Below are 23,453 nucleotides of genomic sequence, written 5' to 3'. Positions count from 1 at the left end.
TGTGCAAGTGGTGAGATTTTCTATTAGTAGTCTAACAGCTAGGTTAATTGACACAGTAAAAATAATTAGGATTTAAATATATATATATATTCTTTATTTTATTGTGTAATTATCAAGTGGTTGTAAGGTTGATCTTTCATATCACCAAAAGCAGTTTCGATGCTTAATGAATGATAATGGTAATAGTTTCCAACACCTATAGTTACAATTACAGCTATGTGATCCAAAACTTAAAAAAGAGTTTATATGTTGCATCAAAAGCTAGCCAAGGAAGCGACTGCTCCGTAGAATACTGTAGGTTGGTTCAAGAAATGGAGTTCCTAAGTAGAAGAAAGATCCATTTTGATAATTTTTGGATAGTCAAATAATCATTCCCCAGTCAAGATTTTATAAATTCGACTTAAAAAAAAACCTTTACTCGAGATATCATTTTTCACTTTCGATGATCCAAACAAAATCGACCTGAATTGTTAATAATGGTTTTGTTTTTCGTTGCCAATACTATACTTCGTTTAGATTTGGAAAAACCGATGACAAATACTGATTGTTGTTTTTATTAATATTAGATTTGGAAAAGAGAGATTTTTCCCTTCCCTTTGTCACCCGTCTTGTGGTAGGTTGGGATTAGGCAAATCTGCCAGGGAATTTTTCTGCGGACGTGTCGTTATTTAATGCGTCGCCGTACGGGTGGTTTGTCCACAACATGAAACAGCTGATCCACTCCGACCCATATGACCAGAGCCGTCCGAGCAGGGGGAATTCGAAGTTTTGCGAATTTTCTGCTTCGTTGGCTCTCCCCTTTTTTTGTATTCTTTCTATCGCCACTCTGCCATAAAACTCTCGAAACGGTGCGGTCCATCGCAGTCTAGCTTAAGTGTCCTCCTCCTCCTCCTCCTCCGCTTCCCATGTCTCGACCTCGCTCGGATGGTAGCATCGGCGTCGCCACGGGCGGTCCCTCGCTGGCGAACGGCATCCTCGCCAACGGGGATTCTGGTCACAGGACATGCGAGAGCGACTTCCGGGGACTCGATCGGCCTTGGGTGGCTGGTGCTGCGGCGGCTCCTCTTCCTCCTCCTCCTCCTCCTTCGCCCTCGACCCTCCCCGCTGGCATTCGTCGGGCGCCCGACGAGGAGCGGAGGAGGCTCCGGCGTTGCGTCGAGGCAGCGACCAAGGGTTTCGCGATAGGCGCTGGCTTGAAGGGGGGGCTCGCGCTGTTCTCTGTTCTTGTGCGGTTGAAGAGCCGCAGATCCTTGAGGCCGTCCGCCAGGTTTGATCGATGGGGTCTCCCGAGTCCCCTCTCACGCGAGCATATTTTGGTTTTCTTGACTTTTTGATCTTTTTTTATGGGCGTTAATTTTCAGGAAGGCGGGGGTATTCACGAATGAGGAGGCTGTAGTTTTGGCATTGAAGGAGACGCTGAGATATGGGTTGTTTCTGGGGACGTTTGCTGGAGCATATGTTTCGGTGGACGAGGTTATCGCTGCATTCGGTGGCCACAGACGGTAAAGCATGTTGGAATTGGGAAAGTTCATCTTTGTTATGCCTCTTCTATTTTCTTCATGTTCTAGGTTTTTCTCTTCTTTGTTTCATAATTATAGGTGCTTCATGGTCTTATGGGGTTCGATTTCTTCTAGAATTTGCACTGTTCTTAACATTTTAGTAAATCAATGACAAAAAAAGCATACGAGGAGGCAACATTATATGATTATGACAAAAGGAATGCCTAATTTAATTATACGGAGTCTATTATATCCTTGATTATGTATGTGCAATGGATCTGTACATTGATAGTGAGCTATTGAAAGTGACTTGCCTTTTTTTTTTCCAGACTGGACTCGGGTGAAACAACCATGACAGATTGATTAGTGATGGCCTCAAAGTGCCATCGAGATGGGTTTGCTTGCCTGACTACAAAATATGATCTACTGATGCTGTAACACATTCAAAAACAGTAACTCAAGGCATATTGGATGATACATCCCATATGGTGTGAGACTTGAATCTTTGATAATTGAAACTGTACCAACTTGTCCTATTTCAACTTACTGTTGACACTGGGTAGGTCTCCATTAAGTTTCAACAAATTTTGGTGTTTCCAACTTCCCTCTGTATATTTTGGTCAATGTCGAAATGGTTTTATCTGGTTTTCAGCTTTCTGAACCAATTTCCAGATTTTCCAGAAAAGGTTGATTCCTCAATCTAATTCAATTAATTCAAGGCAATGTGTATGTCCTAGTTGCTGTGAATGATTCCAACCCCAAATGCTCTCTTGGGAACCTTCTTATCACTAAATCCTGTGGGCTATTTGAAGTTCGAATTCTTTTCTGGGAACCCTTTTTAACACTGTAATCATGCTTGTATGCTTGTAAAACAACGTGAAAGATCTAGTCTTATGATGATTTCTGTGGGTTCAAGTAGGAACTTAAGTCTCTTCCTAGCTTCCTGCAACCTTGTATGTCAGACATACCATGCTGCATTCTTCTATGATTCTCGCTTCCACAATGTTTGTCTATGTCCTGTTTTAGATATCATAACTTATTTTGGCTTACCCTTGGTTTTCCTTCTTGAGGATGGTTGTTCATAAGGGAAACATTTAAATATGTCTCTAGAGTTAATTAATTTACTGAGCTAGCCTTTATTGTTGTTCTGAATCCTTTATGTTTCCAAAATGCCTAGCATTAGAACAATCTTTGAAGATGCCTTACTTTTATATATATGTCTCTTTAACTTCATTTTCTATCTAATCAGTATAGTTGTGGTATTAATGTGCTCAATTTTTTTAATATCAAACACACTAGAATTGAACAATTGAGACCAGCATGGTCGGTGTTTTTGCCTAGTGTCATAAGTTGGAATGTGGTTAGCACAAAAGATTTGGAATTCCCTTTGTGCAAAAGTTTTCTAGGGAAAGGCTAACATGTAAGAAGGATAAGTTCTGTTAAATGGTCTTTTTACTGTTGAGATTCAAAGATCAGCAACACATCAAATTGTATTCTATTGCCTGCCCTTTGTTTTTATCTTCCTATCAGAATTAAATAGTAGTGGAAGCATGCCTATAAAACATAAACAGAATGAAAGCCTCTTATGTGATGCTACAGCATTCTCTTGAGTGCTTATGTTAACCATAAATCTCTTTCATCTGTGGTTTGACATCCTTATAAAACCATAGATTTTAAGGGTGTCATGAGAGCTAACAGTTTAATAGAAATTCTGTTTGTTGTTTTGTCTCAGAACTGCAGGTTGGCGATCCCTCATAGCAGGGTTGATTGCTGGTCCATCAATGCTCTTAACAGGACCAAATACACAGCACACTAGCTTGGCTATATACATTCTTATGCGTGCTGCAGTGCTGGCATCACGTTGTGGGATAAAGAGTGAACGATTTGGTGGTGTATGTAGACCATTGACATGGCTACATGGTGACATATTTCTTATGTGTCTTGCCTCTTCACAAATCCTGTATGTTTGATTATACAAATTTTGTTTCATTTTCATTATATCTGGTGATATTTTAATTTGGTCTAGACTATTATGCTTAAATTGATTTATTACGGCAGATCTAATAGTGATATTTCCTAATGTAAAACCATTGTTCTTTGTTGGATCTAGAAGTAAAACAAAATCATCTGGTTGTGAAACTGAATGAAACATGCTAAAGATATATGAGGATTTAGATACTTTGTGATGATTAATATGGTGAAATTCTATTCATATTAAATCTAGAAACTGGGTTCAAAATGTCCAGAAGAAGTTTTCAATGTCTTCAACCTTTTGAACTGAACTATTGATTGCTTCTAGCCTTCAGTGTCCAGAAGAAAATTTTATGATGCTTTATTGTTCTTATGCTGCCTCTTTTTTTTGGTTGAAAATTGTTAAATACAAACTTTTTATTCCCATTGATATGTTTTTCATTTAGAAAAATTTGCTTCTCCCTTTGAGAACTACTTTTGACAGATATGTTTAAGCATAACTTGAAAGAAAATTTTGTCTGGAATATTTAGGTTCAATACAAATGCGCTGATGCATCAAATTTTTGTGACTCTACGTTCTACAACTCTATTCCATGTCAACTGGCTAGATAGTGCTTTTGTACTTTGATACTGGTCCAGATAAATGAATTTGTTGTGATCAGGTCGTTGGATATGCCATCCCATGATTCGTCTTGTCTTATAAAAAAAAAAATCCACCTATTACTATAATTTATACCATTACCCTTTTATTGTATGGATTTAAATTTGATTTTGGTATATTTTATCATTTATCTAGTTTTTGGCAGGTCTGCTTACATTCTGAAGCAAGATAGTTTGCCATCATCATACAAGTCATTTCTTAATAAGCATGGTGGAAAAGATGCTGTCATTCTCCAGGGTGTTAAAGAAATTGCATCCAGTATTCCTTTTTCCAATTTAGACAAGATTGAGAAGTATTACAAGTCTATCAGTGTTGATGTGAAACTAGACCCTAACATGAAAGTTCCATGCTCGGTGTGTAATCTGATGTTTTCGTTTTTCTTTAAATTAATAGCCATTCCTGGGGTCTTTTGTGTAATTTTATGAATATGCTCACAAATTTTTATCGGTTCTTTGTTCATTGATGATAGTTGTGCATTCGTCTTTTGTTGTTCAACTGAATTTGCTATAAGTGAGACTTGTATGATCATCCACTTCTGCTGATAACTCTGATCATGCCTATCTTTTAAATTTTCTCCGTATTAGCTGCTGGTGTTTAATTCAACAAAAGAAGTCTTGTGGTTTACCAAATTTTCTAGAATGTGACTATACAGGTACTTTGCTTAAATTAAACTCATGATTGTACATTTTAGGAGTTGGAAGACAACATGTTTGTTGTTTGGATCTAATATGGTATGTAAACTGTAATTAGGTTTCAGAAACAGAAGATTGTTTATGACTGCTGGTATCAACTCTGGGTTTTAAGATGTCCTCTATAGCTTAGTAGCTGACCCCATGTTGGTGGATGAAGTTTGGATTTATATTATTCAAAAATAATGATTTTTTGTAGATGAACCTCAGAATTTATCTACTTGCACACTTATAGTGTGACTCCTAATGTTAGATTTATTCATCAATTACAAAAGTTATTGATTTTTGCAGATTGTTCATGGCAATCAATCTTGTTCTAGGCATTTCATAACTTTCCTTTTCCAAGAATACGGAAGAGCAATTCCAGTTTATCTTCCAGTCTACTTGGTTCCTGCACTCATAGTTCATCGTCAGGGTCTTTTGAAAAGGTATTGAGTTTACCTCTTAACTTATTCTGTAAAGAAAGCTTGAATAGTTTTTCATTTCTATTCCTCTTTAAGTTACATTGCTAGTCTGTGATCACTGATTAGGGTAAAAAAGCATTTACATAAATTTAAGAATTATAAATTCATTTGTGCATAGTCTTTGCTCATTTATTTCCAGTCGGTAAGAAGTCAAGCTTCAAGATTTAGGCCTTGGAAACAAAATAATCTTTTGTCATTAGTTTGTTTGGTTCATGGTAAACATTCAAAAGTCTTCCTTGTACATCTATTATAGCAATTATCATGTTGACTTATTTAGAGTGCATTTGATATATCCTCGTATATATTTTTAATCCAATCTTATTACTTTATGGAAAATTTCTCAACCATGAATATCTGAGGAAATTTTGAGTTCCCCTACTACTTGTCATGGTGCAAGTACACCAAGTCAAGGGCATGTTTGTTTTGTAAGCTTGTTTCTTATCACGCACAAATTGATGCCTGAAAATTTAGAGCTTCTTTAGTTAATTCTGTATAGGAAGGGACTAGGTTTATATTGAAATTAAGATGTGAAGTATGTGTATTTGCTTGAACTATTGTCTAAATTGTGTTGAACGATGTGATAACTTGGTACATGATCATGAGTGGGATAATCATTTCTCTTGGACCGGTACGAAATGAGCAGTACATATCGGTCCGGACGCTGACCGGTATGTGGACCCACCCCGGTCTAGTCCGTCATGTAAGAGAAGTGGGAAACCCTAATTCCCACTTCGTAGGGTTCGTGAATGTTGCCTCCACCGCTGCGATTGATGCTTCTCACGTAGGTGGCTACCGGGCCGGAGTGCAATCACGAACTCACTACACATCGCCACATCTCAGGTAAGTCTTTCTCCTCTTCCTATTCCTCCTTCATCCTTCGTCGCTTCCTCTCCTTCCCTCTTTCTTCCTCCTTCCACCGTCCCTTCCTCTTCTCCCTTTTTTCTTCCTCTCCTAAACACCAGTACTTACCAGTGTACCGACACATGGTACACCGGTACAGATTGGTACATGCTGGCCCAAAGAATCTCCAAGTCGGGTCTGGTACCCAGTTTGGCAAACCCTGATCATGACCATATCTGATATCATTATGTTAGATGGAAAAGTTTCATTGTCACTTAACCATAGGAAGAGCTTGGGTATAAAAAAAGCATGCATCTGCATAAGTTTTATTGTCTCACCATTTTCTGCTAGTCATTCTGTGATGTTTTTGCAGTAAAGATTATGGAATGTCCATTTATTTCACCCCAAGTGTCCAAAATGCTATGAAATATGTTTGTGGTGCAAGAGTGGCTTTTGAAGTATAAAGTTTGGTTGCTAAGGATGAGATTGTGGTAGTGTCCCGTGGAGATGCCATTTTATATGTCATCTGTAAAGCTACATGTGTAGATTTCTTTTTCAAACTAGGGCCACTTCTTCAAAGATGTGATCATTGAGTTAAATACTATATTTATAATAACAATTACAATGTTAGCATTAAACACGTCCATGCTGCACACTTTGACCCTCCTTAGACCCTCATTGGCAGAGAGCCTTGAGCACCCGTCTGCACTTTTAGACTAGGCTAAACTTGCCTAGATGATAATTCTAGTCCAACATCATAGGTTCTGAAAGTTATGTGACCCTATGACAGGTAATTTCTTGAAATATCTGTGGTATGTTTGGTAACTCATGTTTAGTCCAGACTTGCTTCTATAAGTTCAAATCTTTCTAAATCTTGAAGGTTAAAAGAGTGGTGGAAACTTAGAAATGTCATTAACATAATGTCTTGTTTACATGGATGTAGTCTCACATTGGATGTGCACCAGAGATGTTGGCTCCTGTATAGGCAATGAACCCAAAAAAACAATGGCTAGCTTTTCTGTGTGGTTCTGGTTCATGTCCAAAATCCTGCACTTAAACAATCTAAAGAGTTCCATGAGCTCACTTTGTGACTGTTACAAAACATTTTTTGTAACCTCTGTATACTTTGATTTGCAAAAGAAAATTTGTTTTACTGATAAGATAGAAGCAGGCTTATCTTTGAACCCGTAGAAATGTAATATAAGTGTCACCTTTTTCAATCATTATTTCAAGGGATCAGTCATGATATTATGGCCTATCAAGGGTCTGGATGAATTTGTGGCTTCATCTAAATGTGTAAAATGTAATAGTCGCATTTATGTGCTAAGTACTCTGCCACTGAATTAGCAACCTGAATAAAATAAATAGGATATGTAGATTCAAATTAAAAATCAAATAAATTGCACTGCATGACCTCATTAAACATTGAGGACACACAAGTTTGGATATATTTGGTTCATTTTGATTTTGGAGCAAACATCATGGATAATGCCTATGGTAGAGTGAATTCATGGAGAATCTATACATGATTTTGATCCTTTTAATAATTGTAGCTTGTATCTGTCTTTCTTCGTTTACTGGTGAAGACCCAACCAAAATCATCTAACTGACTTTTCAATAATGGGCATATAGTTTTGTGTGCTTCTGATGGTCATCACTATTTTTTTTTCATTTTCAGCTACTTTAGTCATTTTTGTTGGAGTTGTTATAGCTACATTTGGTGTCATGCTTCTTCTACACCTTACATTCATGGTTTTTGGTCTCTAGTCTTATAGCTAAAATCAAATATGATTAATTTTGCTATAGATATTGGATAAGATCCTAAGATTTGTCAGTGAATTTTCAACATCTACCACTGAGAAGCAGATATTGAATATTTTCCCAAATGATTTATTTGGTTTTTTATGCTGTCAGACTTGATATAAAAGTGCTTGATGAGGATCCTTTCTTCTATAGACTTAAAAATGAACTTTCTTTTTTGTTCTCCCTCAATTTTGACATCGTGGTATTCTGTATTTTATTTTTGATTTTTGACCCTCTAACATCGTCCTCTTCGGAGAGTTGCCTTTTCACCATATCACAAATTCGTACTAAATGTTTGTAATGGTTCTCTTATTTTCCGCCTTTGCAGGCCTTACACAATTCTGGGGAAGAGTCTTCTGGGAACTGCAAGATCCAGCCTGTTCCTCTCTGTATATTGTGCATCTGCCTGGTTAGCTTTTGCTCTCCTCTCTTATACACATGCTAGCCATTTGTTTTTGTCAGATTCATTTGCCTAACTATCTGTCTGTTTCAGTTGTTTTTATAACAAACTTAGCCTGTTTCATCAATGTAGAAGATGATTATGCTTTCCATCTGTAAAAATCAGTCATTTGTGGTAGAGGGGCTAGAAAACAGTCCTAGACTTGATTCACCTAATTTTAGTAGGCAAGCTTTTTCTGTCTATGTTTTATGTTGCATGATGTGATATCTGAGTACCGGTATCATTTATCTGTTATTTGAACCAGAATTGAAATAGTGATTTTGATGGAGAACCATCGAGCTTTATAAAAGATTTTAGAAAAGTTTATTTTAGGTAAAGATATCAATAAAAAGTCATCAATTATTTGGTCTAGAAATTTTAAGAGTTGTATTGAAAATTAAAAAGTCTTTTGGTCTTTTTATGGACTCCTTTTGTATTAAGTACACTCATGTACTATTTAGGTATCCTATAAGTCATATTTTGGATTTCGAAAAGACATACTATTTACCTAGGAGATTACTCTTGGAAATTAATATCTTTATTAATTATACCAAGGCTCCTAAACCCCTAAAAATAGTGGAGCTTGTTAATGGATCAAACATCTCAGATTTGGGTAAAAAAAAGGCTTGCATCTTCTCTTTCCTAGTCTCTTATACTCTTCTCTTGCTATCTTGCTCTCTTGCTTTCTCTCTACATCTCTTCTCTCTACTTTGTTTTACATCAGTTTGGTATTAAAGCCAGGTCTCTACTCCTCTCTTCTCTCTACACTTTAGATTTGAAGACTACGCGTATCACTAGCAGTAGAGAGAATAGCATGGGCATCTTCAATTTCTAGTTCGTTTCCATCACGTTAACAGGTTTCGAGTTCAACTACTTGGTCTACTTCTTCGATTTGATCCTCTGGTTCTTGCTTTAAGAGAAGGGTACATTGAGGATAACGAGAGGCAATGTGACTTCTATTATGGCAATAATGACACTGGATTGAAGACGAACTAGTTTGAGAATCAATAGTTAAACGAGTTGGACGAGTCACGGTTGAGCCAGGATTATTGCTATTAGTAGGGATTTTTGGCTTGACTGAGCCACTAGGGGTAGATTGGAAAATAGTTCTATTGTCGAGAGATTGAGAAGTCTTCTTTAAGAGAGACTTCCTGTTGAATGTCAAACCTCAACTCATTAACAAATCTTCGAACAATGATAATTTGGTCTTCTTCTATTTCACACTTAGGTAAAAGTTCCTCAAATTGGGCCAAACACTCTACCACACTAGAATTCAATTGTTTAAGGTTTAACTATTGTTCAACCAATTGGCTTCGAAAGTAGGTTGGTAAATATTTTTTCTTGAGTTTTTGTTTCATTGATTTCCTATTGAGTGATGCGAGGCTCTTGACGGTGTTCGAGACTATGTTGGACATGTTATCAATATTTTCTAGCGGACCCTACCAGTTTCATTTTTGCAAATTGTACACGTTCAATATCAATCATTCCAGGCCACTTAAAGGAGCCTTCCGTGACTAGTCAACAAACATATTTGGGTCAAACCTACCTTCAAAGTCCGGCATATTCACTGACTCGTCTAATCATTTCCCCCAGTCTGATGGTCAAACTGAGGTTATTAATCATTTGTTAGGAAATCTTTTTAGATGTTTAGTTGGGGAGAAACTCAGAAACTGAGACTTAACCTTACCCACTATCTAATTTGCATATAATAACTCAATTAATCGCTCTACTAGAAAAAGCTAATTTCAAACTATCTTCGGCTATACTCCTCACACCCCCCATCGACCTTGTACCCCTTCCACTTGACTATCGTGCCTCAGGGCTAGCCCACTCCTCTCAACGTATTCATGATTTGCATGTTGAGATTCAACATAAAATTGTCCTAAGTAATGAAAGTTATAAACTTGGTACTAATGTATATCGTAAAAGTCAATAGTTTCAAGTTGGCAACTTTGTTTTGGTTAGCGTTCGTCTTGAGGGATTCCTTAAAAACTCATTTAAAAAGTTGCATGCCCGAGCCATTGGTTCTTTTCCTATTATCCAAAATTTGTGATCTAATGTATATATGCTCAATTTGCCTTCCGACTTAAATATTAATCTAGTTTTTAATGTGGAGAATTTAACTTCAAATCATAGTATTTTTTAGCCTCCTCTGTCTATCGGTGTTTCTGCAGGTGACAATTCTCCTAAAGCACCGATTTTCCCACAACATAGGGATGACGTAGAGGCAATTTTTGATGACCGCCTTGTTATATCTGCTACTACTATTACTCAACACTTTTTTGTTAAGTGGCATGATCGTCTAGCTTCCAATGCCACTTGGATTACTTTGGAAGAACTTCGTGACTTTGCACTAGACTTATTGGACCAATACTTTTCTGATCATTCTCAAGGGTCAAGTTGTTTTCCACCAGGGGAGAATGATGGAGAACCATCGAGTTTTACAAAGGATTTTAGAAAAATTTATTCCAGACAAAGATATCAACAAAAAATCATCAATTAGTTGGCCTAGAAATTCTAAAAGTTGTGTTGAAAATTGAAAGGTTTATTGGTCTTTCTAGGGATTCATTTTGTATTAAGTACACTCATTTACTATTTAGGTATCATATAAGTCATATTTTAGATTTCTAAAAGGCATATTTTAGATTTCTAAAAGGCATGCTAATTTCTTAGGAGATTATTCTTGTGAATTATTATTTTCATTAATTGTACTAAGGCTCCTAAACCCCTATAAATAGTTGAGCTTGTTGATGGATCAAGCACTTCAGATTTGAATGAAAAAAGGTTTACATCTTTTCTCTCCTAGTCTCTTACACTCCTCTTGCTCTCTTGCTTTCTCTCAACTTCTCTCTTCTCTCTACTTTGTTTTACATCATATTCATATCTTATCAATGATGAATGAGACATCATTCATGGATCTCCATATACCAATCTTTTTATGATCTCTATGGTATGGTTTTTAAATAGATGAGCTATTAGTAGTTTATGACTTCAAATTCATCAAAAATACAGTCACAATTGCTAAACCAGTCTGAGTTATGCTGTGATCTTGTGATCAAATGTCAGTGATTTTCTTTTGTAGGGCTTGGACTTGCCTGCTTTTCAGAATCCTTAAAAGATGCAACATTCCAATGGTCGCAATTGGCACAGTAAGTTTACTCGTCAGGTGTTTGTTTATCATCGACAGTATTGGTTACTAAATCTGGTCAATTACAGTTTCCTACTGGCCTGGCATTACTAATTGAGAAAAAGACTAGAAGGATCGAGATATCTTTGTATTGTCTAGCCCGAGCAATCGAGAGCTTCTTCACATGCTTGGCTGATGCCGGACTGTTACCTCAAGCATCAAAGTTTAAGCGAGCTGATGTGGCCGTATTCAGTTTAGCCACAGCCATTATCATGCACTGCTATGCACAAGAAAGAGAGGTGTTCCGATCAAAGTACTTGAATGTGCTCGACTGGGTCTTTGGTGTGCCCCTATCACCTGACAACGAACATGTCAAGAAGTCATAAAAGATTTGGATCTGGTAATCTAACAGGATACAACACAGACGTCAATGTGTTGATGTAAATTAGTTTTGGTTCAAATAGATGGACCAGGATAGTTCACAGAAGATAAAGAGTATGACCGGCTTCATTTTCTCAATCAATTTTGCCAAGTTTTGAGCCTGCTAAAAAGCTAAAAGATCTGGTTCTTTTCAGCTACTGTAAAGGAGGCAGAGTTTCAAGCTCATCTTGCCGCCTTACAGGTAATGAAGGGATTACTCCATAAATCTACTCTCTCCAGAAGAATGTTACTGAGCCTGTACTTGTATTTCTTTGTTGCTGAAAGGAACTACTATTGCTATGGCAGTGTGGTACAGTTTCTGAGACTGCTAGGTTTTTTTTTTAGCAGAATAAGATTTGTCTGCAATTCGATTCATTTAAACCATTGTATCACATCTATTATATTATTTTGATTACTTCTATTGATTTGTCTGTTTGATCAATCTTGTTTTGATGTACATGAAAAACTGTGTTGTGGCTTCCAAATATTGATCTAGCTGGAAAGGCAGTGATTAGCAAGTAACATTTTTCACCTCAAGCTTTCATCTCATGGCTGAATCACTTGTCGAGGTTGTAATGCTGTATTTTAGAATTAGATAAGAGTTGTGTTTCCTCAATTCATCACTTGCAATGGTTGACATTTAAAGAAACAAAGGTAAAAGCATCTGTTTCTTTTGTTCTTCCAGGTTGCAGTTCAAGCTTGACCAATCATGTTGAAGAACTTGTTCACATTGTTCACAGGTCAGTCAAATCTTCTAACAAATGTTACAAACTAGAGTTAAGATTCATGCTCTGTACGGTTTTCTAGCACCAGTTGCAAATCTTTGTCATAAGGATCTTCAAAAGCAATGGGTGAACTCGAAGGAAAGCTTTGTCACAATTTTCTCCAGATTAGTGCATATTTCTTGACCCAAGCTATAAAGATCCCTTTAGGTACGACGTAGTGCATACTTGGTCTTGGTCCTTTCTCCACATTAGATGATGCTTGATATGATCATGGGAGGGATCTTGGTCTTTCCTCATAAGATAGGTAAGAGAACGTAATCTTCTCCGAAGCATCGCTCCATCAATCGTCTCTTCGAGATTTATGCTGACATATCGATTAGTCTTTCCTCGTACGAAAGGTGAGAACACCTAATCTTCTTCGAAGCATCCTTTTTGTCAATTGTGCCTCTTCGAGATTCATATTGATATATCCATCGTTGAAGTATGATATAATTCGGAATATGAATTCACCATATTTTGAGCAATAATTCCCTCAATTACCTTTCTACATATCTCGTATCAAAACTGAAGTTAAGGGGCTTTAGGGAAACAATAGCATTTTTTTTGGAAAATAATAACATTATAATCAAAGACATATTAGAACAAAACCTTTCACCTGTATTTTCCACTGCCAGTCCATAATTACTCCCATCATCACCGGATAGACAGAACCCTCAAAATCCCTAAATTCTAAAACCCAACAGAAAAGAAAGAAGACGAACAAAGGCGGAAACTTGAATCTGACCTCGTCTTGGACGGTGCCCCTCTTGACGGTGAATCGGTGGCAGACGAGGGCGCTCTCCTCGACTTGGATCCCGAACTGCGCGCGGCTGAAGCGGCGGAGGAAGACCCCAGAGTCCAGCTTCCTGGCCCCCGCGAGGGCCTTCCACTCGATCCTGGAGAGGATGTGGCGGAGGAAGTCGGCGTCGAGCTCCACCTCGTCCTTAGATATATATGAGATGGTGCAGTTCCCGTTCGATCACTGATGGACGTTACGATATTTCTGCTCACAGTCGATGGTAAGAGGTTAGGCGCTCAAATACCCTCGAGAATGGAGTGGAGTGCAGTCCAATCCCGTGGAAGCTTACCCAAATAGCATCACGAGGTTGCTTTTCTTGTACAAGTCAAGCTTTTTGGAGAGTAATTTGCACTTGTTAGCACTCTACCAAATAGGTCGACACTGTTTAACTGGTTAAAGGCATCCCACCATTCTCCTTTGGCAGAAAGCTCTGCTCCTCCAAGCTCATCTCTTCGATGACCACCTCTCCTTTTGAATCCATAACTGTTGCCCTGTTTATTTCCTTGCTAAGCTAATGCAAATTCTTAACTCTTCTTCTTCTTCTAAACATCACGGATCACAAGAAAACAAGACAAAGGCCCCCCTTGTTAGTGTTGGGAAAGTAAAGTAAATACAGATAATGGAACAAGATCATGTTCTTGGTATCAGTTACACAAGGAAAGTTTTCCTTTTTTCCTTTTGTTTAGAAGAAAAATAAACAGAGTAAACTTGTTTCTGCATGAATAATTAGAGGATTTTTTTACATTACTTTTGATAATTCTTGATTCTAATATTATTCTCACTTTAGAGCATCAGCTTAAGGACTTTTGACTCTGTAAAGAATGATCTTGTCTATCACACTCTTCTACCCTTTTCCAGTGGACCATGTGTAATCATTCCCTTTGGTGGTGCTCTAAAGCACCACCTTTGTTTCTTTTTGTTCTACAACATTTTGCTAACATGTTATCCTTTTTAATCTAATGATGACTGTTCTTTCTTTTGTTGTATGCAGATTAAAATTCCATCTCTCTAAAGGTGACAAACAATCACCCTTACATCAAGTTAGTCCCTTTGGCAACTCAATTTGTTCAGGTTTTTCCTACTCCACTCTCCACTAATGCTACCTTTGTGTCTTTTTCTCTTACATTATATTCCTTTCTGTCGCTTCCTTTTCCATTCTTTTGTTTCAACAGGATTATTATAGGATCAGGCCATGTTGCTCATAGGTGATTTTTCCCTTGAATTACACACAAGCTTCTGTTTTGGCAACTCCAAAGGTGATGATTTCAGCTTAATCTTCCAAAGAGGTAAATGTGGATTTCCTGTATATGGCATATGTGCACTATATGTTATCACTTCTTCTCGTGCATTTTGACAACCTAAATCCTTGATCTGATTAGGTTAGAGTTGATAGTTGTTGGATCACCAAAAGTACTACCCAAGTGTCAGTGTCAGCATCATCCTTCAACCTCTCCGCCGACGATGGTGCGTCCTTCTTCTCAAACAGTGCATGTAGTTGGCGCACATTAAATCCGTCACTGTATCGTGATGGAGAGAGAGATCGTCTGCACACTGTAGCAGCACTTCCATGCCTGTGCGACATTAATTGTCTGGCCGGTCAAACTGCTGCGGTATCAGGGTTCTCCCAGGGTTCAGGTTTTGTTGGCAATCCATCGGTCGGCGATGGGGGTCCGTCGTCTGGTGTGGTTGAAAAATCCTGAAGCCGGGGTCGGCCGGCTCAGGAAGTGAGGTCAAATGCTTCCCCTTGGATTTTAATGGGTGCAAGGGGCGGGGGGACCGCCGTGGTCGGTCTGCCGCTGCAACTCACGAGAGCACTTGGTCAACTTTTCTTTTGGAATCTAAGCACCAGCCGATTGGCACAACATGGGAGGTCTCAACGTGGGGCAGTCAAGTCAAATCGGGTCAACCACTTCCTTTGTCTTTGGTGCCCACACCTGCGCCGAAAGGACTGTGTGGATGCGTTGGGGAGGACGACGGTAGGCAGCGGGCAGTTCCCACTAAATTCCACTCTTCGCTGTCCCATCACCTCACGGGGGTCAATACTTGCATGTGTGTCGTGCCGTACCGGGAGCCAGCAAAGTCAACAGATGGGAGCCTGTCGCTGTGGCCCCGCCCCTCCTCCTCTTGCTATTTCACAATCGGCGCTTTGGTCGCTTCTCTCGTCTTCCCCAAATCGATTCTTTTTTGCTTCAAGAGGGACATAAAGATCCGATCTTTGCGCTCGTCGTCGCCACCAAATCTTGGATAAAGGTTTGATCTTGGCGGACGATTTCGCGGAATCGGTGGGGGTTCTCTTTCGGGATCGAGGGTTTTAGCGGTGTGACCGTCTTCGAAATCGCATACTGCGGGATTGGTATGGATGAGCACTTCAGGATTTAGCTGGTGGGAGTATATCTGGGGATTCTTATGGACAAGTTATGCTGCTTCAGTGGTTCCTGCTCTCAGGTGAGAGATCGCTTGACCTAGATTGTTTTTCTTATGCCTTGTTTATGGCATATGGATTCTTGATATGTTGGGCATTGGAAATTTCTAGTTTTAGATTGATCGGAGTTCCATTTCTGTTTCCTTTTCTATCAGTCTTTGACCGGTGGAGTGGGGAAATTAAAGAACAGTTGAGCCCTCTGGTTTTTCTTTTCCATGTCCATAATGTTTCCATCAGCACTGTCTCATATTAGGAATTAATTTCCTTTTGGGACTTGATCAATTTCATTACCTTGTTCAAATAGCAGTTCTTCTGTTCTTTATAGGAAGTCCACCCTCGGTTAGTGATTACTCTTTTAGGAACTCACTACATTATCAAACGCTAAGGAAATTTAGAAATATATTTGGAAGAATTGACTCTAGTTTTTCGTTTTGCAGCAAAGATACTCTTGAAAATACAAAGGACAAGAATGTTTGGACTTGAAGAACATTCTTACCGAAAAAAAGAATTTCCTCAATAATTTGTAAGATTTAAAAAGCTATGGGTGTAGCTGCATTGCTTGTTTGGCGAGTTAACGAGAATCTGTTCAGATGCCAACCATCATATAGGATCAATTCCTAGAGTTAAGTAACTACAGGCGGAACTGAAAGTTCAGTAGACTCAAAAGTATAGAATATGTGCATTGAGCTGTCTGATCGGTCATACACTCCGGTTAAAAGTTGAAAGGCCATATGAGAGAGACCCATGACCACTAAGCCTGACGGCAGACTGCAGAAAATAGTTGGTGGTATCAACCCGATGACAATTCAGCATCTAACACTACTGCCAATCTTTTGGCGAGGAAAATTTCGGCTGATTTGGAGCTGCCACAGACTTAAATGTGTAGTTTTTAGATAAAGAGTTTTTGATGTTTTCTGCATTCAATCGCATGCAGTCAAGGTGCATTCAAACTAAATTTTACTCACAATTTTTACTCATGCCATCAAAGTGACAGGTTTTGCTATGAGAAGCTAATTTTTTCTAAGGCTCAAATGAACAAGGGAGCCACTAAAGCAAACCTGAACCAGAGTCAGATATAGAGAAAGTACTGGCATGCACGAGAAAGATATCAGTACAATGAGATATGCCTATGCAAGCTTTTTGGCTTGTTTAACTCAAAAGATTTATTTGTAAAATTTCATTTTTGTGTCATCCGACATATGGAAAACGATATTCTAGTTTTTTTTCTAAGGCTCAAATAAGCAAGGAAGCAACTCAACATAATCTGAACTAGAATCAGATATGGAAAAGGGGGCAACTAAGTCCAGTTCCTTTTTAGTTCTTTGGATTGTGGTTCCCTTATAGGAGTCATCTGCTCTTGAATAGCATCTTTATACACTAAATGATTTGAAGTAGATACATAATCAGTGCTCTATAAGGATTATGTTCATGCTGTTTTTTTTTCTTTCTATTATTAGAAACTATCTTCAATTTTGTGAAATTAAACTGAGTGTTGCACATATTACCTCTGAGGTTATTCATATTTACATGATAGGATGCTTCTGTTACAATTCTAGTTACCAATCTCTGGAGATTATCATCTTTCATCTTATGTTAGCTCCCATAGACTCGGAAATTTCGGTGCCATCCACCTCATCACGTCATTAGGTTGAAAATTGCTGCGATATAGCTTGCAGGTCATTCTTCAAATGATGCTGGTAAAGGAAAAAGTTCTCTGAGTGGTGTAAAAATTACTTATGGTTTTAGTCTTGTAAAGGGGAGGGCTAATCATCCAATGGAAGATTATCATGTTGCAAAGTTCATCCAGATAAGGGGGCAGGAGCTTGGTCTCTTTGCTATATTTGATGGTCATTTGGGTGATGATGTACCTGCCTATTTACAGAAGCATCTGTTTACTAACATTCTTAAAGAGGTGTGATATGACTTTTTTTTTTATTTTCCTTTTCTATGTTTTCTATGATAAAATATCGACTTATAATTATTTTTTTCATGAAAACAAGCAACTACTAGCGAGTAAATTATCTAAATCTATTTTTCTTCCATGATTTAGGAAGATTTTTGGAATGATCCAGGAGGAGCAATTTTCAAAGCCTATGGAAAGACTGACAAGGCAATTTTGTCACAAAGTCCCGATCTAGGACAAGGTGGATCGACAGCTGTTACTGCAATTCTCATGAATGGAACGAGATTGTGGATTGCTAACATTGGTGATTCACGAGCTGTTCTTGCAAAAGGTAGAGAGGTTATACAATTGACTGTTGATCATGAACCCAGCACTGAACGTGGAAGAATCGAGAATAGAGGTGGATTTGTCTCGAACATGCCAGGTTTGTACATTGTCCTCAAGAAGTCTCATACATGCATCCTTTTCTCTTCAAGCCAACTCCCTACAATTTCAACTTTCGATTGCATCTAACTTTATTTACATCTTGGCAACCAGAATGACTATGAATGAGTAGCTTCTTGCAACTATAAATATTCTGAAAACAATTTACGCCAAGTTCAAAGGATATTGCAAAACCTAATGAATATTTCAACTTGATGAATATAAGGTTTCATGTTGCTACACATGTTCCCTACTTAAGAGCTTCTACTTAATCTTCTTACATTTGAAACATGAAAGATGAAACCTTGTTCGTACTATGCATCACTTCTTATCTGAAACCTTGTCTTATTGGCTTTGCCTCCAAAAAGTTGGTACTTTGGGGATAGCAAATGCTTCTATATCATCTCATAGTTTATCTTTCATCCGACATGAGAAATTTGGCTATATTTAGCATCTTTGTGAGACATTAATACATAATTAGGATCTCAGGCATGTTATCTGTGATTTTTTTTTTGTTGAAAAATTGCGCTTTTCCTTATTTTATATGAAACATTCAATCAAATATGCTCGACGCACAACACAGCATACACCAATTTTTTTAGGGTTAAATACACTCACTTATCAAAGGTTGAGGTTTGAAATCTCATCCGACATATTTGAAGGTTGGGATTCGAAATCTCATTCGACATATTTGTCAGCTAGCTTAAGCTTTGATGGTGGACAGTAAAGTCTTTAGATCAAGTTTCATCTTCACCCCTTATCCCTTGCCCAAAAAAAAAAAGAAGGTAAACATGTAATATATTCTTCATGATGTTATCATTTGTATCTGAAACAAGGATCCATATCAGTTGAGACAAATGCTGATTGTTACTATCATGATATCAGGAGATGTACCCAGAGTTAATGGTCAATTGGCTGTTTCCCGTGCTTTCGGAGACAAGAGCCTCAAATCCCATTTGAGCTCAGATCCCGATATACGCTTTGAGGACGTGACTGCTGATTGTGATCTACTCATCCTTGCAAGTGATGGCCTGTGGAAGGTTTGCATCTTAGGCCTTTTAAGCCAGTAATCAAGTACTCCCTTATGTATTAATTAGCTGACCAACATCCAAATACATGGATTTTACCGATCCTGTTTAGGTCATGAGCAATGAAGAGGCAGTCGATATTGCTAGGAAGGCTAAGGATCCACAAGCAGCAGCTAGGCTTTTGACAGCTGAAGCAGTGAATAAAGCTAGCAAAGATGACATCTCTTGCATTGTTGTCCAACTAAGGGCACAGAGGTGTGATGGTTATGGACGACCTTGAGGAAGTCATCAATAGACACATGCAGGATGGCATAAACCTCGAGCTGGATGTGCGCAAAGGTGCAGTCTGTCATTGCCTACCAGATGGTAGGAACTAAATTAGATCTCTTGTGCGGTTCGATTCTTCTGTAAATTGCTTCTTCCTTCATTAGGGTTTGGAAAGTGTGGTATTGTTTGATTTCTTCGGCACATTAGTTAATGAAAGTTTCTCTATGTGTTTGTCAGCACGGAAACTGAGTTCTCAAGATTTGGTTAGATGGCTTTGCCTTCTATTTCTTGGCTACTTGTTAACACTAGAAGCTGGATCATGCTTTGCCTATTCGTTATATGCTTAAAAATGATTGAATTTTCTATTCTAATTTAGTGGATCCTTTTTCTATTCATTCAAGATGCCAAGAAGAGGCAGCTGTGTAATTTGACCTGTTGAATTGATATATTGGTTGTCACCAGAATCAGTGTGTTCATTGTTGTGCCAATGAAATGCAGCTAAAGAACAATGAATCTAGTTTATTGCAGATGTCAAATTCTTATGGCTTGTTAATAGAAAGAAATATAGCTATGAGAATGTGGGAAAGCTAAGTGATGTAATTTTTTTATTTAAACAGCATAAATATAACATAAATGTATGTAATCCAAATAGGCATCATGCAGCATCCCATTTTGAATTGGTTTATAAGTATTTGATAGGTGTATTATTACTGATTTGTGCTTAAATATTTTGGATCATGTGGTTCTAGTCTTGTCAAGTTAACATGTCAGTTGTCTGACCAAATCTCTTGTAGCCATAAAATTACATGCATATTACAGAATCTCTCTTCCAACCTCAAATAATTCTTTGCATGAGAAGATCTGCTCTTCTTATTTTTATAGAAGAATGGATAAATAAATCAACAAACATAAGAATGCATCTGATATTTCCCTTTTTCTTTTCAAAGTTGGCAGGCCTTAGTAGGACTGAGACAAATTGCAGATACAGATGGATCAGCCCTCCAAAGAGGAATTGGTCAACAAGGTATGGTTGCCACTGAGGCTCCACATCAACTTGCATTTTAGTTGGCCTACCACAGGATGTTTCATAGACTTGGCAGGTTATTCTGGTAATTCTCCTGCTAGGAGGATATTAAAGTCTTCCATCTGATGTTGCTATTTAAAGAACAGAAGTTTGACCCTAAATTTGAACTGAAAGAGACAGAAAGGGTTCCAAATTCGCAGGATTAAAAGGAATCTCATGAAGAACAGAAGATCAAAAAAAAGAAAAAAGAAAAATCATCGAATAGTTATTTAGTGATGGCAAGCACAAGGAAGTGTTCACCATTCCTCGTGACAATTTAATGGATATGATTGGTCAACATCGGGTGGTTCCTCTGAGGAACTTGTTGCCAGATGGTGTGGAAGTTTCCTGCTGAGCAAGCAGAAACAAGTCAAACTTGTAATAATCTGCCTAAACTTTGAGCTGGTAAGGATACTGATGCAGACTTTGGCTGCTCACTTGAAATGGAATGTAGTTGGGCGTCATCTTTCCTGCCCTTTTCTTCCCCAAAAGAGTCAAAGGAAGTGACTCTTTTGGCTGATGCAGGTTGTCAGTCATATATATATATATATATATATATAACCGTAAAATATTAATTTATAGAAAATTAATCTGATTTATTTTTGAACCATAAAAAAGGTGGTCAGATTGATTCTACCTGATCAATCTAACTCATGGAAATTTAAGAAACGATGGAAGTGAATAAAAAAAATAAAAATTGAGATAAATAAATCACGATTCCAAAATAGATGATTTTAACTTCTCAAAACAAAGAATTGAAATCGAAGTCGAATCGATAAGGATTGATTTTGGAATCAAAATCGATGATTTCGATACAAGCGATTTATGGTTCCAACCATTTAATTATTATTATTTTTAATTAATTTTTTTAAAAAATAAATAAAATAGAAATATTTTTAAATATTAAAAATATTGAAAATTATGGAATTTGACGATCTCAGTTTTCCAAACCTAAGAGCCAAAACTGAACCATCCATTGTTAGTTCCGATTTAGTTTGAAACCAATAAATCATCGGATCAATTCGGTTTCTATAAAACAATTAGTTAGGTCTATAAATAAAATATAAAATAGTTAGGTCTATAAATAAAACAAAAAATAAAAATAAAAATTCAAAATAAGTAAGTAAGGAGACAGAGAAAAGTCTAAGATTGTCATCAGTCCAACTCTTCATGCTTTTCATGTGTCTATACATGTAGTGTGCAGAGAGAGAGGTCGAGCAAAACGATGAAGGAGGAATGTTCAGAAATTTGATGCCGGCGGAGGAAGATAAAAAACATGGTGTTATTGAGTCGTCCAACGAGAAGATAAATTAGGTAACCGAAATAGTTGATTTCATTTCTTGATATAAAAATCTAAAGAATTGGTAGTGAAATTGATCAATTTAATCTTTCTCTCTTTTTTGTTTATTCGTCATATTCTTCATAAATAAAAATATTCCTAACCCTGTCAATTGTAGTTAATGAAAATAATTTATATCATTTAACCCATATATATATATATATATATATATATATATATATATATATATATATATATATATATATATATATATATATTCCATATAAATGTGTCATTTAATATTTATGGAGCCTTTATTTAGCTACCTTTTTTTTGACATTGGTGTTGCTAATGTGCTAATAACTTGATATCTAATTTATACAAATAGGAAAAAGAAAAACTTAGTAGCTGTTTCCTTCATCGTCAACTACGTTTCTCACACTCAATTACGCTCAAAATAAGGAAGGTCATAAACTTTAAATAATCTCTATAAAAAAAAATTCAATAAGACACATCATATCGTACATATTAAGTCATGTAAAATAATTTTTCGCTTTCTCTATGTGTCTTTTGTGTTCGATTAGTAATGTTTAGTTTTTTGATACTTCTTCTCCAAACAATTATATCTCTTGTATCTTCTTCTTTTTTCTATGCGAATAATATTCAGAACGTGTCAATTATATCTCTCATATCTCTTGCGTCTCATGCGCCCTATATAGATAATAAATATTATTTGATCAAACTTATCTCACATCATTTTTATTTTCTTCAAATATGTAGATGACTAAAAACTTTCAAATCATATTTTAGTCGTATGAACTCAAGGTAGGTTTAAAGGTAACAAAAATGAATGATTTATATCCATTTCAAGTATTTCTTATTTAAATTAAATATTTAATACTTTAAAAAGTCTTCTACAAATTTAATAAGTTATCTATTATGAAATTTTTTTAAAAAAATCATATATATATTCCAAAAAGAAAATATTTGCGAAGAAGAAGAACGTGAAAGATTATTTGGCAGCCACCAGCGATCTTTTACTCCCTTCCACACATCGCCACCCACCTTCTGCTCTCTCTCTTCCAAAGATTTGTGTCCATAGAACAAAACGACTCACACAAAGATCAATGACTCACACAATATGATAGCAAAGATCCTCCCTACTTGAAGAACACAACAAGAACAGAGGAAGATGGAATCCAAAGCAGAGAGAGAGAGAGAGAGAGAGAGAGAGTTTGGGTAAAAGGAGATGCATGCTGAGATCCAAATGCTGCAGCAGCAGCCAAAGGAGACAGAGAGAGAGAGAGAAAGGAGATGCATGCTGAGATCCAAATGCTGCAGCAGCAGCCAAAGGAGACAGAGAGAGAGAGAGAAAGGAGATGCATGCTGAGATCCAAATGCTGCAGCAGCAGCCAAAGGAGACAGAGAGAGAGAGAGAGAAAGGAGATGCACGCTGAGATCCAAATGCTGCAGCAGCAGCAGCAGCCAAAGGAGACAAGGAGAGAGACAGAGAGAGAGAGAGAGAGAGAGAGAGAGAAGGCAACTGAGAATTCTCTCTCTATCAGAGCCACCATTTCCTAAACAGCCGCAGC

The 23,453-nt window shown here is 37.3% G+C and overlaps 2 protein-coding genes across 8 annotated transcripts; both read left to right on the top strand.

Moving 5' to 3' along the window:
* The first annotated feature begins 751 nt into the window (after positions 1-751).
* On the top strand, positions 752-12,355 carry LOC103987458 (uncharacterized). Of its 2 annotated transcripts, XM_009405771.3 has the most exons (8): positions 752-1,267; positions 1,362-1,502; positions 3,232-3,459; positions 4,277-4,484; positions 5,112-5,248; positions 8,256-8,336; positions 11,449-11,515; positions 11,583-12,355. In XM_009405771.3, exons 1-8 carry the CDS (start codon positions 906-908, stop codon positions 11,877-11,879), a joined length of 1,521 nt encoding a protein of 506 aa, XP_009404046.2. In that variant the 5' UTR covers positions 752-905; the 3' UTR covers positions 11,880-12,355. The 2 variants fall into 2 exon arrangements, with proteins under 2 accessions (XP_009404046.2, XP_018682418.2); XM_018826873.2 differs by lacking the exons at positions 752-1,267; positions 1,362-1,502 and adding an exon at positions 1,525-2,058.
* A 975-nt stretch (positions 12,356-13,330) lies between these two features.
* Positions 13,331-19,786, top strand: LOC103987456 (probable protein phosphatase 2C 9). Of its 6 annotated transcripts, none has more exons than XM_065112197.1 (8): positions 13,334-13,703; positions 14,468-14,547; positions 14,649-14,762; positions 14,856-15,921; positions 17,568-17,810; positions 17,949-18,225; positions 19,110-19,264; positions 19,365-19,786. In XM_065112197.1, the coding sequence occupies exons 4-8, from the start codon at positions 15,883-15,885 to the stop codon at positions 19,530-19,532; spliced, it is 882 nt and encodes a 293-aa protein (XP_064968269.1). In that variant the 5' UTR covers positions 13,334-13,703; positions 14,468-14,547; positions 14,649-14,762; positions 14,856-15,882; the 3' UTR covers positions 19,533-19,786. The 6 variants fall into 6 exon arrangements, 4 of the variants coding, with proteins under 4 accessions (XP_064968270.1, XP_064968269.1, XP_064968267.1 ...); XM_065112195.1 differs by having other exon boundaries at positions 13,334-13,782; XR_010487614.1 differs by lacking the exon at positions 19,365-19,786 and adding an exon at positions 18,887-19,009 and having other exon boundaries at positions 13,331-13,782; positions 14,468-14,762; positions 19,110-19,243.
* Positions 19,787-23,453: the final 3,667 nt, after the last annotated feature.

The sequence above is a fragment of the Musa acuminata genome, chromosome BXJ2-6, assembly GCF_036884655.1.
Source record: "Musa acuminata AAA Group cultivar baxijiao chromosome BXJ2-6, Cavendish_Baxijiao_AAA, whole genome shotgun sequence".
Classification (NCBI taxonomy): domain Eukaryota; kingdom Viridiplantae; phylum Streptophyta; class Magnoliopsida; order Zingiberales; family Musaceae; genus Musa; species Musa acuminata.
Note: the sequence above shows the minus strand (reverse complement) of the source record. Positions and strands in the feature narration are given on the sequence as shown.